The following is a 12,938-nucleotide window of genomic DNA, read 5'->3' on the forward strand; positions in this document are numbered from 1 at the left end:
AGGGGGGGGTGTCTCCTGGGCTTGGTCAGGTGACAACACAAATCAAAGTGTGTCGCTCAGGTTCCACAGTGGTGGATGGCTTTTGGGGTGTCAGATGTTTGGTGAGATGCAGAGAACAGAGTACTTTAAAAATTCATCCTTATTCTCATCTACACCTTGAACAAAAACAGTGGAAGAGTTTAGGTTCAGGTAATGAAGTCAACCTGTTGTACAGGTGCAGATATTTTTCAGGTTAGCTCATCAGCAACCCAGAGGAAGATAAGCACAGGGCACGCACCAGTTAATTTCCACTGTCCGGGCTGATTGAGGTTCTGACAGTGCCTGGTGCTGGTAGACGGGCTGGCTCCACGTTGGAGCACACTGTCCCGTTTTTAAAAAACAAGATCACCGCAGCTCCCTCCCCTTCCCTCACACCATTATATCCTGAGCAACCGTAGTGGGTGTTTTTGTGTTTTAAAATTTCCCTCCATTTGAGTGGGAGATCATATTCTTTTAGATTTCTCTTTTGACCTCCCCAAATAATTTCTTTCAGGCAAAGGTAACTAACAGGAGTTTCTGGTCTGTGTGACATCACCTTGTCTAAATTCAGCTCTCACAATCTAGGTGGGCTTAATTCCAGGTTGGTTCGTATGCTGAGGTGGTAGAGATGGCTGGCCCCTCCTTCCCACCGAGAGATGGCCTCACAGGAAAGCGGTGGGGCTGGTCCTTCCACCACCTGTGTCACTTCCTCCTTCACGTGTACCTTAACTCACACCCTCATCCAATAAGGCCCATTAGTGTGTTTCCCCTTCTCCTGACGAATTTGCATAATTATTCACTGCCTTTTTCCTGGAACTAAATCTCGGTAATGGTTTTCTCAAGTCAGCGTCCCATAATTCTCTTGATTCTATCATACACACTCACTACTAAGTTTGCCCTCAAATTATTGCGTCATGATAAACATGTACAGACAGAGAGAAAGGACACACTTTTCAACAGAGAATCAGAGGGGGCGGGGCTGAAGTGCAGGCAAAGGCAGTACAGAGCGCCACCATCCAGGCCCTACCAGAACATGAAGGTATTTTTATATTGCAGAGTAAGTTCCCCAACAGTCAGAATTTGTCCCTGAAGAAGGTTAAACCTTAAACACCTGCTTCAAAAAACCAAAACAAAATAATTGGGAAAACAAAACAAAACAAATTAAAGGAAAAAAAAAAAAAAAAGAAAGAAAAAAGAAAACCAAAAGAACCTCTAAGCCTAAAGGCTTAAAAATTAGAGGCATAGCCTTTTCTCTATTTTCTCTATTTATATGAAAATAATTCATGCTTCATGCTAAATACATTATTTACCTTACAAGAACTTTGTTATTTTTTGAATAAAAAAAAGTTTGTGTTTTTGTGATTTTTTTTTTTCTTTTTTCCGAAGGAATCCATGCATTGTGGATCAGAAATTTCTGCTGGCTACACTGGCTGAATGTGGAAATCACTGAATTTTGCAAAGATGAATCCTGACTGACATTATTTGCAAACTCCATTATGAGGACCGTATAGGAGTTTTCTTGTTTTTGCCATGTTTTACTTATTTTTGTCCATCAATGTGCCTTTCATCTTTTGAAACTACACCACAATACTAATGGCAGGTTCTGTAGCTTTTTGTTAGTTTGTTTTCACTTAGATCAAATAGTTTTGACAGACAGAAAAAGATATGTACCATTACTTCCTTCCTTAACAGCTATCGTAATTTCTTGGACTTGAATTTCACTCGGGCAGTGAAGAAGACGTAGCTTGCCTGTTTTCTGCACGTTTTCTCTCTCTCTCTCTCTTTCTCTCTCATGTGCAGGGCCAGCCTTCAGGCTCAGGGCCTGTGGAACGTTCTCTCAATTTAATACGGAACAGAATCCAGTGATTAGGGACATCACTAAAAACTGACCCCGTTTCTTCTCATTAGTCCTTGACACCCGGTGTGCATGCGCAGTCCCGTGTTCGCCTCGTAAGATGTTAGGCTTAACGATTAAGCAGCACAGAGGACCAATGACCGCTCCTCCCGCCCCCGCCCCCACCACCCGGCGTGGCAAGGCCAGGGCTTTTCCTGGCACAATGTGCTGCCTGGCACCGTAAGCCTGGGGCTGCTCCTGGGGGAATGGATGGCTCTTCCTTTTCCCCAACTGCCTTATGCATATTCACTCAGCGAACCCAACTGAGGGGACACCCTGGCCTTTTAAACCTAAGGGTCGGGCCTGATCGATGGTCACTTTGCACACGTGCCTTCTAGGTGATGAGTATGGGTCTCCCCGTGGCGTTATCCGCGACATCCCTGTGGATTCAGCCACGTGTCATGACAGGCTGGAGGAAGCAATGGTCATTTTGGCTTTTTCGGTTTTGTCTTCAGATAATGAAAAGCTTTTGTAAAACAGCTGAGTGTCAATATGAGTTCTATGGCTTCAATCTCCTTTAAAAATAAAATTCTTTAAAGGGTCTGAAACAAAGGAGAGGGACAAATTAAAAAAAAAAAAAAAGAAAAGGAAAGAAAAGAAAGAAAACCAAACCAAAGGAAAAAAAAAGAAATAAAAAAAGAAAAATAAATTGCTGATATTGCCACAAATCATTAGAAATCTCCTGACATGCTGAAACCAAATGGCCGTAAGTTCAAAACAAATCAGTGACTTGTTTTCAATTTTTTGTGGTTTCCTTTTGCTCTTTCTGCCCCTTTGCCGTCCGATTGGTGATGTTATTCAAACAGGACCGAATGCCCGCCAAGTGCAGGAGGGACCCCGCCGCCTCCTTCATCTCCTCGTCATCGCTCTCAGGGGGCTTTTCCGTGCGTCTCTTTTTGAGGGGCAGCGTGTCGCTGGGGACCTTCCTTGCCTTGGTGAAGTGCTGGCGCTTCTTGTGCTGGGCCGCGTAGCCGCTGTCCCCCAGAGCGTCCTTGGCCTCCTTCGGGCTGTGCTTCCTGTCGTCCTCCTCCGTTTCGCTGTGGCTCTCGTGGCTCTGGAAGCTGCCCTCGCTGCCCTCGCTGCCCTCGCGGCTCCCCTTGGTGGCAAACTCATAGTGGTCGTCGGCCGAGGAGGAGGAGACCGAGTCGCTGGCAGGCGAGGTGCTCCTGGCATTGGAGGACTTGGCACTGCTGTAGTTGTGATCTTCCTTGGGGTCTCCGCTGACCACCGGGGAGCCACACGATGGCTCGCTCTCAGTCCGCATCCGGCAGCCCGTGAGGCCATTCCTGAGTGGGGAGGGATGGGAGACAAAGAGAGGATATGGCTTAAACCCCCTCTGAGGAGACGCCCAGCAGCCCTCCTTTGCTTATACACCAGACCCGCTGACATGCGATCTAGCAATTTTGCCAACCGCGGGGGCAGCAGGTGGCTCTGCTTTGAAGACTAGGTCCTCAATCCTGACACCTCCATCTTCCCTGCTTATCTCCCATCACTGGCATTTTCACTCAGTTTGTGCAGCTGAGATGTCAAAACAACACTTCTGAAGTGACAGCAGTGGAAACACAGTCTCTTACGTTAAAACCGTAAAAATCAAGCTGTGCTGGGTTTCGCATACCCGCCAACGCCGGGAGCAGCCACCGCCAGGCAATGCTGGCTGGGTCCTTCGGAGGAAAAAGCCTGCTCCCTTCTAAAGCTGCTACATTAGGAGCCTTCTGTCAGAAGACTAAATCTGGTGTCGAGAAAAAAGACATACCTGCCACGTGGTGACAGCTACTCACTCGCGCATTCCCCTCCTCATTCATTCGTTCTACAAATATTCGCTGAACGCCTAATAGAAAGGCATGGCCTTAGGGAGGGTCCTGGGGGAGGGATCTGAGGCGGAATCAGATACGGACACTGTCACAAAGATGCTTACAGGCAGAGAAGCAAGTCCTGGTTAGATCAGAGCAGTGAGCTGCTGCTTACTAAACTTAACCACCTGCCAGGCGCCATGCAAAGTCTGCGGAGATGACGGTTTAACTCTAGAGTGTTAGCATCCTTATTTTATAGATGACAGAAGAAGGGTCTAGGAAAAAGTTTAGTGATTGACTTGAAGCCACACAGCTAATAGAAGTAGCAGAGCTGGGGCTGGAACCACAGTCTGACCCTCAAGCTTGAGCTCTTAGCTACATCATCAAACCAATTCTCACTCCTTTCCGGTTTCCCTATAACCTATACAATCTCATGAGGGACGGACAGCATTCATCACACCTCTGAATATTTTGTCTCTTTATGACTGAGCAATGAACTGACCCCTTTGTATTTCCTTATTAGCAAAGTGGGAAAAGTAATTCTGCCCACGTTACGGGGTTGTCGGGTCAGGATGTGAGTTGAATGCCTGCAGGTGTCTGGACCAGGGCCCGGCCTAAGAGTGAGGACTGGGCTGCTGATTCCTGGTCAGACCACACACCCCTTGGAGTGGGCGCTGATCTGCCTGGATGGCCGCTCCGATTAGGGGGGTGCCTGGCACACAGAGGGCGTGCAGAAGGAGCTGTGATCGGGGAGACGCATGCCAGCAGGAGGGAAGGGTAACTTACAGCTGGATGGGGCAGAGGAGAGTGGAAGGAAAAGGTCTGAGGAAGCCATGGCTTCTGCTGTGAGGGCTGAAGGTTTGGGGCAGGGAAGAGGGGAGATATTCTCTGGTATCATCCTGGCCATTTTCTGGAAGCTCATCCACCTGATGACACATTTCTGGGTGATCTGGGGAACACGAGTACTCCTATGTTCCCTCCACAGGGAGCAGTTCCCACCCGAGATGAAGCCCGTGAGGACTCGTTCAAGGTCTGTGCCCCCCATTACAGTCACTGATGTATCCCCAGTAGCCACCACTGTGCCAGGTGCAGAGCGAACACAATAGATATACTGACCAAGTGTAGGAGCACATGGAATTACATGGCAGAGAGCAGGGAGTCTGGGAAGATAAACTGTGGATCTCTACCAACACACTTTACCAGATACTCACCAAGGCTATGGCCCCAGTGGAAGGGTCACAAGCCCACTAATGAGATATAGTCGTGAGCCCTTCCGCTTCCCCTCCGGCTGTCCCCATGAAGCTCAAGGTTCAGCGCAGACAGCAAGCGAAAGGGGGAGGAGAGTCTCTGATGTCTATGGAGTGGCAGGGAGTGAGGCCAAGGGGTCTCCCTCCTTCTGGCCGTCCTGGGCCTACAGTGCTCTGCTAAATTCAAGCTGGTGGGGACATGCACCAGCACAGTGATGTGCACCAGCAAAATGCATGAGGGTCAGTATCAAGATTCAACCTGTGCTAGACGCCTCGAGACCAACAATTACAATGTGTGCATTTACACAAAGAAGTCCTTGCAAGCTCCCAGAGGACCCCAGCTCCGTGCCACCTCCCGGCAGTCCTTATAGAAAGAGCCAGGCTTGTCAGACAGGCTTTTGTTCACATCCTAGCAGTGTTTGTTAGTGACCTTTAGCAGGCTCCTCTCCACCTCGCAAGGCAGCGAACAGTTCCAAGCGCACAGGATGGTTCGCGGTGGTGTGTAAGAATTCTGGCTTGGTCTATCTGCTGCTGTCCAGACTGCTCACTGCTGCCACATACTTACTCTGAGTTTCTTGTTTCCTTTCTATTCTGGTCCAGGAAACTTATGGGAATGCAGCATTAAGCAAGAGTAAAGAGACCCTAAGAAAGAAATTCTTCATAGGCTTGCTTGCCTGTAAACACGGCCCCTGAACTTTGGCCAATGGCATCTGTGATATCTACTTTCTACAGACTTCCTGTTTCTTGGCTCTGTTCTGGGTACGTAAAAGTGGCTAGGAAAAGATGCCTGTGAGGTGTTACCCAACAGAAAACCTGGTTAATGTAATTAATTGTACAGGTAGCTGCACAATTAATTAATTAAAGCAAATGAAAATCAAAGTCTTGTATAACAGTTCTCTTGATCATTGTTGTTTTAGGTAACTATAGTAAAATCCCAAAATTACTTCAGTAGTTGAGTCTACTGAACTAGCCTAAAGCAGTTTCAGAGTGAACCCAGCTCCACTTGGATGAGTAAACTGGGCTATGCTGGACTTTTAGAAAAATCAATTCAGTTCTGAATCCTTATTTTTTCATAACACGGGGCTTGTGACTCACTTTACTACCACAGTTAAGCAGAATATGATACTTCCCTGGATATATATGGGGAGGGAGAGAATCATGAGAGCAAAAGAGTAAGAAATAAGGCAAGTGTTGCAGAAAGTTAATTTTTAGTGAATCTAGGTGAAAGGCACGTGGTGTTTATTGTGCTGTTCTTTCCTCTTTCCACAGGTTTAAAATTTTTTAAATAAAAAGTCTGGGGTGGGCCGTGGGAGAAACACACTAGGATGAAAGCTATGACTCAGGATCTTGGCTTCACACTATTACAAAAGGCAAAGTTCCAGGCCTCAGAACTTCTCTTACTTAGAGGTGATAAGCAAGCATTAGTGAGGTAAAGATGCCCTAGAACCAAACGGAGATGTTCTTCTTGGACAGATCACAGGCATTAAAGACCAGAAAGGAAAATCACCCCCACAGACCACGAATCAATGCTGCGCAATGCAGGGTCTCTGACACCGCCTGGAGGCACCGCACACTGCACGCCAATGGCCATTCCACGACCTACACCTTGGGAGGCTGGTCCAGCCCAAATGTTTATGATAAACAGAAGCTCAGGGAGCCTTGGGATTTGTCCAAGGTGGCCCAGTTAGTTCTCAGAAACCATCCAAGCAGGAATTGGAAATGCTACTCTGTGTTTCCTGGGGAAGGAAGTTTACTGTGATGAAGACAGGAAACCTAGACGCCCATTGACAGTATTTCCGGATGAAAACAGGTACATAGATGTAACTTTAGGGAGTTTAAATTAGAATATAAACATATCTCTTTCTCATTTGATAAAAATTACCTTTCCCTGTTATGGGCTCATAATCTGTAAATTACACACAAACTCAGCAGAAAAAACAGCAGGAAGAAGCTCCTTCAATGACTAATAACGATGCAATGTCGTTCAGATGGCTGCAAGCCAGTTGCACCGACTTGGTGTCAAAAACCTCCCACTGCAGGGCTGTCAATACAGGGGGCCAAATGCTTAAAAGCGGAAACCAGTCATCCTGAACATGTTAGAAGGTAAATTTCTAACCACCTCCTCAAATATCCTTCTTTAAAACGAACACATGATATATCTGAAATGCCTGCGATTTTTCAGTTTAAGCTGAATTTATATGTAACGATACTCAGTTATCAGGTTAGCATAAATTAAAGCCACCTGACTTTACTAGGCCTCAACAAAACCATGTTTTATTAATCTCAAATGAAACCTGGTATTCATTCTCTCGTCAAATAGATGGGAACATAAAAAGTGAGAAATCACATGAGCTCAGGCTGAGAATGAGCGACGCTTGTGGCTAAGTTAAAGTACAGCTCCTGATTAGACGTGGCCAAATTGCTGTCTTCTCTACCAGTTCTTCATTTGTTCCACTATGGTATAGTCAGCATGTGTCACCTCCATCTTTCACCTGTGTACTAGGGTTCTCTCTGGAACCAACGGCTTTAAACCTAGAGGCTATCATTTAAGGGGACACTGTCCTTCCTAGGATTTACTTGAGAACTCTGATCTTTTGCCACACAGGAAAGAGGCAGGTGGAATTACGGGGACTGTAGACGGGGTCCTAGAGCTGGAGTGAGTGCAGCACTTTTGGTCCAAAACCAACCACAGAAGGAGAGACATGGAAGGGAAGAGATGACCAGCAGGGTGGCAGAAGAGACATCTGGAAGGCATTCTTCCGACTGTCGTACAAAAGATCGCAAATAAAGTACAGCGACATCTTTTAAAGTCATTGCTGGGTTCACTAGAATAAAGAGAATCTTAGAGACCCACAGAGACACACGTGTACCAAAAGAACTTCACACACACAAATGAAAAATTAAAAAGTCAAGGGACATACTCTGAAATGTGAGCAGCATACGACCAAGAAGTCCAGGGTTTCTGTGGAGCCAATGCTTACCCCAGCACTGGGACAAGAGCCCACACTTCAATGGTGAGGGGGAGGAAATGGCGGGAAGACGGGATTTTGGCAGCTCTACAGTTACTGTGGCCCCTTGAAGGGAGTTAAAGTGGTCCCCAGGCTCCCAGGAGAAGTTTTAAAAGCAAATCCTCTCTTGATGAAAGCAACCTGAATTTAGGTCATTGGGATTCTCATGGATTAAGTTCAACAAATATCTGAGGAGAAGCTCATAACATAAACTCACCAAACATGCCGGCAAACAGGCCGCTAGGAACATATACATGTAAAAATACCATATAAAAAAAAAAAGCTAGGACACTTGAATGATGACACTGACAATGGGGTCCTAGGGAAAAGTTAACTGCTCTCACTGGCACACAACGTGGATAAAGTCAGCCTCAGCCTCAGCTCCAGATGGAACTGGAGACAAGAAAAGTGTCTCCTGGGAATATTTAACCGCAAGCCTGAAGTCTTGTGGGTATGAGGCCAGAATTCGGTCTGGACCAAAGACGGTACGCTAAATTTAGTTTAAAGTGCCCAATAGTGCTTGCTAGAAGAAAATACAAACCCTTTCTGGAAGAACCAAACTTTACACCCAGGCCACAAAGAATTCCCACAGATGGGATTTTAAGGAACATAGGTTCATAATCGAACACTCATTAAAGCGAAAGAAACAAGCCACTATAAAAAAGAGACAACAGAAAAAAGAAACTATCGACTCTGAACTGCAAAGTTTGCAAATGTTGAAATAACTAGACAGGGTATGTAAAGTATGTGAAAGGGAATAAAATAACAAACTGAAACATTATTAGGAAGAACATATCAGAACTAAAAAGACAGATTTTGGAAAGTACCAAATAGAATTTTCTAGAGGTGAAAAACACAGTCTTTCAAATTAAAGAACTTAATGGAGTCGACAGAAAAAAAACAGTGAAAAATAATTAGTGAATTAGAAGATGGATCTGGAGATACATAAAATGCAGCAGAGAAAGACAAAGGGATGAAAATATGGAAGAAAGATTGGGCAATATAAAATACAGTAAGAAAATATAAATCTAACTGGAGTTCCAGAGTGAAGAGGAATAATGGAGAAGATCTGATACTCAAATAAAAAATCGCTGAGGATTTTCTAGTTCTGATGAAAGGTACCAATCTTCAGATTCAGAAAGCCAACCAATCCCACGGAGAATAAATGAAAAGAAATCCATGTCTAGACACATCACAGTCAAACTATAGAACATTAAAAATAAAAAGGCAGAGAGGATGGAAAAGTCGCAGAAAGAAACCATAATATCTAATGAGGAGCACCAATTAAGATGAAGCAAATAGAGTAGATAAAAGCAGAACGATATTCTCAAAGTGAGAGAGAAAAAAAAACAGCTGTCAATCTAGAAGGTATATCCTATCTTCCAAAGATAAGGGCGAAATAAATATATTTTCAGACAAAAAAAGACAGGGTGTTTAACTAAAAGCTGATATTCAGTAGAGGAACTTCTTAGGACTATATCGCAGGAAAAAGAAGAATCATCCAAAAAAGAAGGTCCAAGGGGCGAGAAAAAATGATAAGCAAAGAAAATGTCATCATGTATTGACTTGACAACAACAACAACATAATAAGTTGACTTAAAAAAAAAAGAAACGGAAACAGAACCAAGGTACTAGGCAAATGCAGTGTATAATCTGGGCGGCAGAGAATACAAGTTAAAGCATTCCAAGGGCTTTGTATTGATCAGGACGTTAAAGATATTGATTAACTTTAAACATCATAAAATATTCATGTTAAAAGTTCCAGGATCAACACTGAAAGAAGAGAAACAAAATATGTAACTTACAAACCATCAGAAAGGAAAAAAACACAACAAAACAAAACAGGAATGCAGAATGGGAGAATCACAATCAATTTAAAATAATCCTAGAAAGGAAAAAGAACCTGGAAAAAGTAGGACAAAGAGAAATGCAAAATAAGATGGTAGAAATAAATCCGAATATGTCAAAAAAAAAAAAAGGGCTAAAAATCTTTGTTAAAAGGTAAAGCTCATTAACACATGTCCAAAAAAACAAAAACAAAAACAAAACAAAAACCATAGGCTGTTTATAAGAGACAAACCTAAAACATAAGGACAAAGAAAAGTTAAAATTAAAAGAATGGAAAACCGTTGTGTCATGCCATGCTGGTGCAGCTATATTAAAACCAGATAACGTCGGTTTTTAAGGCAAAAATCATTACTACAGATAGAGTCATTAAACATTCATAATGGTTCAATTCACCAGGAAGATAAAATAGTTCTAAATATGAATACCTCTAATAAGATAGTGTCAAAATATAAATACTACAAATTGAAAGTTACAAGGAGAAACGGTCACATCCACATTGTAATGAGAGATTTTAATACATCATTCTCCATATTCTATCGATTAGCCCTCTCTCCCCTTCCACAAACCTCTCTTTCATTCTCTCTCTCTCCTTCCCTCTCTCTCTTACACACACACACACACACACACACACACACACACACATTCACACTCACACTCACACACTCACACACACTCACACATGCACGTGAATTAGTATGTAAAAGATTTGATCTGGAACATGTGCTAATAATGTAGAAAGCACATTATTTGAAGCACATAGAATATTTATAAAAACTGACATACACTATACCACATAGCGAGTCTCCCCAAGTTTCAGAGCAGTATCTTACAGAACAGTTCTCTATCACAATGCGTTGTAGCTGGTAATCAATGTTGAAAAGGTAACTAAAAACAAAAATAAGAAACAACCCTCTCCCCCATAGGTTTGAAAATTTAAAAACACACTTCTAAAAATACCTATGGGTCAAAGATGTCAAAATGGAAATCAGAAAGTACTTTCAGTTGCTAATAATTATAATAAAAATAAAAGGTATTAAAACCTAACAAGATACAACTAAGCAGTAGTTTTAAGTAAATTATAATCTCAAACTTTTATAGAAAAAGATTTAAAATGTCCAATCCAAAGAAAAAAAATAAATCCAAAGACAGGAAGGAAATTATAAAGAAAATGGCAAAAATCAATGAAATAGAGAACAGATACAAAATAGAGGTGGTTAAAAAAAACACAAAAATTGATTCTTTGGGAAAAAACTATGGAAAGATTAAACAAAAAGAGATGATACAGTGAAATAAGGAATAAGAAAGGGACATTTCTATAAAAATCTTTTGAAAAGATGACAGATAACATTTTGATGCCAATGTAATTAAAAACTCAGGTAAAATGGAAAAATTTCTAGTTGCCAAAATGAATTTAAAAAGAAATTTAAAATTATTTTAAAAAATTGATAGTTAAAAATCAACCCACAAAGAAAACATCAGCCGCAGACAGTTTTGCAAGCAAGTTTCATCAAACATTAAGCAAAGTAACTTCGATCTTACACAATCTATTTTGAAGAATCTCAACTAATTTTATGAGAATAATTTCGACACTAAAACCAGATAAAGATAGCACTGGAGAAAATGGGGCATGGACAAAAATGCAAATTTCATGTATAAAATATGAGGTTACCAACTCTAGCAATATATAAAAAAATATAATGTATCACAAGCAAGTATTCTCAGAATGCTGGTTTTATTCAAAAATGAGAAATTTATAGTTATTCACCACAGTAAAACAATGAAAGAAAAAGTTTATAGTTATTTTAAATGATGTAAACATTTTTTAAATGAAATTCAACAACCATTCATGATAAAATATCACAGCAGGATTAAGAACAGAAGAATTTTTTTTGTTATGATATTTCCTTACCCTACAACGAACATTCTATCAATTGTGAATCAATAACTCAGCCCCCTTTAAAGTAAGAAACAACATAAATGTCTACAATCATTACTTTTACTCAGAGATCCTGAACAAGACAGGGAAAATAAAAGATATAAGAATTAGAAAAAAAATCCACCATTATTTAGAGAAGATAAATTATTAGAATTACTAGGGCAGTTTATTTATCAAGGTTGCTGGAAAAAAAAATCAATATATACATAATTAACTCCAGATGGATTACAGACTTAAATGTAAAAGGAAAAACTTTAAAAATCTTTTAGTAAAGACTATAGAAGACAATATGATCTTAGAGTCGGGATTTTAAGACACCAGATTTCATTAAAAATGATTAATAAGCATGAAAATTAAGAGCTTACTTCAGAGAGTAAAATGACGATCAATAAACTTAAAAAAGTTATTTGCAACACATACAGCCAATAAAGGATTACTATTCAGAACATACAAAGAACTCCTACAAAGACAAAACTGAGCAATGGAAAACTGAGCAAAGTGCTGAACGGGTAATCCACTGAAGAACATATTCAAACAGACGATTAAATATATGAAAACAGGGGAAATGGAAATTAAAGCACGAGATATCATTACATATTCATTAGATTGGCTGAAATTACAAAGAATGATGGTTCCAAATGTCTGTGAAGATGTACAGGATGGGAACCATCATACTCTGCTGGTAGGAGTGTACAAACACTTTAGAAAACAATTTGGTATCACCTTGCAAAGTTGAGTATGTAAATATTCTACCAAGCAACAAACAATTCCACACCTAGATGTGCATCTTAAATGAAAACTAGAGACATGTACAAGAATTTCTATAGCAGCATTGTTTGTAATAGCAAAGAACTAGAATTGATTCAAATATATTTTGTCACGGAAGGGAATGCTACGCAGCTGTGAAAATGACTCAATTATAACTATATGTAGCAAAACAAACTTAATAATGAGTAAAAGCAAGTTAGAAAAGAAATGTAGTGTTCCAGTTACACAACACTCAAAATCAGGTAAAACTAAATAGTATATTACTTATGGATATCAAAAATACTTTTAAAAGCACAGAAGCAGTATATACAAAATTTGGGATTGTTATTACCTTTCAGGGGAGACAAAGGTTATCACTGATGTTTTCATTTTGCAGTTGGGTGGTAGATTCATGAGTATCTTTTAATTACGTGCAGCATATAATGACAG

General features: G+C 41.2%; 1 protein-coding gene across 4 annotated transcripts in view; it reads right to left on the reverse strand.

The window, feature by feature from the left end:
* Window positions 1-1,308: 1,308 nt before the first annotated feature.
* The window catches only part of FOXN3 (forkhead box N3), a 257,286-nt gene continuing 245,656 nt past the window's right edge, over window positions 1,309-12,938 (reverse strand). For all 4 annotated transcript variants that reach the window (XM_025041993.1, XM_025041992.1, XM_025041994.1 and 1 more), the window contains one exon: window positions 1,309-3,198. In XM_025041993.1, the coding sequence (XP_024897761.1) occupies window positions 2,649-3,198 (550 nt within the window). In that variant the 3' untranslated portion in view covers window positions 1,309-2,648. The remainder of the gene's footprint in view (window positions 3,199-12,938) is intronic.

The sequence above is a fragment of the Pteropus alecto genome, unplaced genomic scaffold, assembly GCF_000325575.1.
Source record: "Pteropus alecto unplaced genomic scaffold, ASM32557v1 scaffold8, whole genome shotgun sequence".
Taxonomy (NCBI): domain Eukaryota; kingdom Metazoa; phylum Chordata; class Mammalia; order Chiroptera; family Pteropodidae; genus Pteropus; species Pteropus alecto.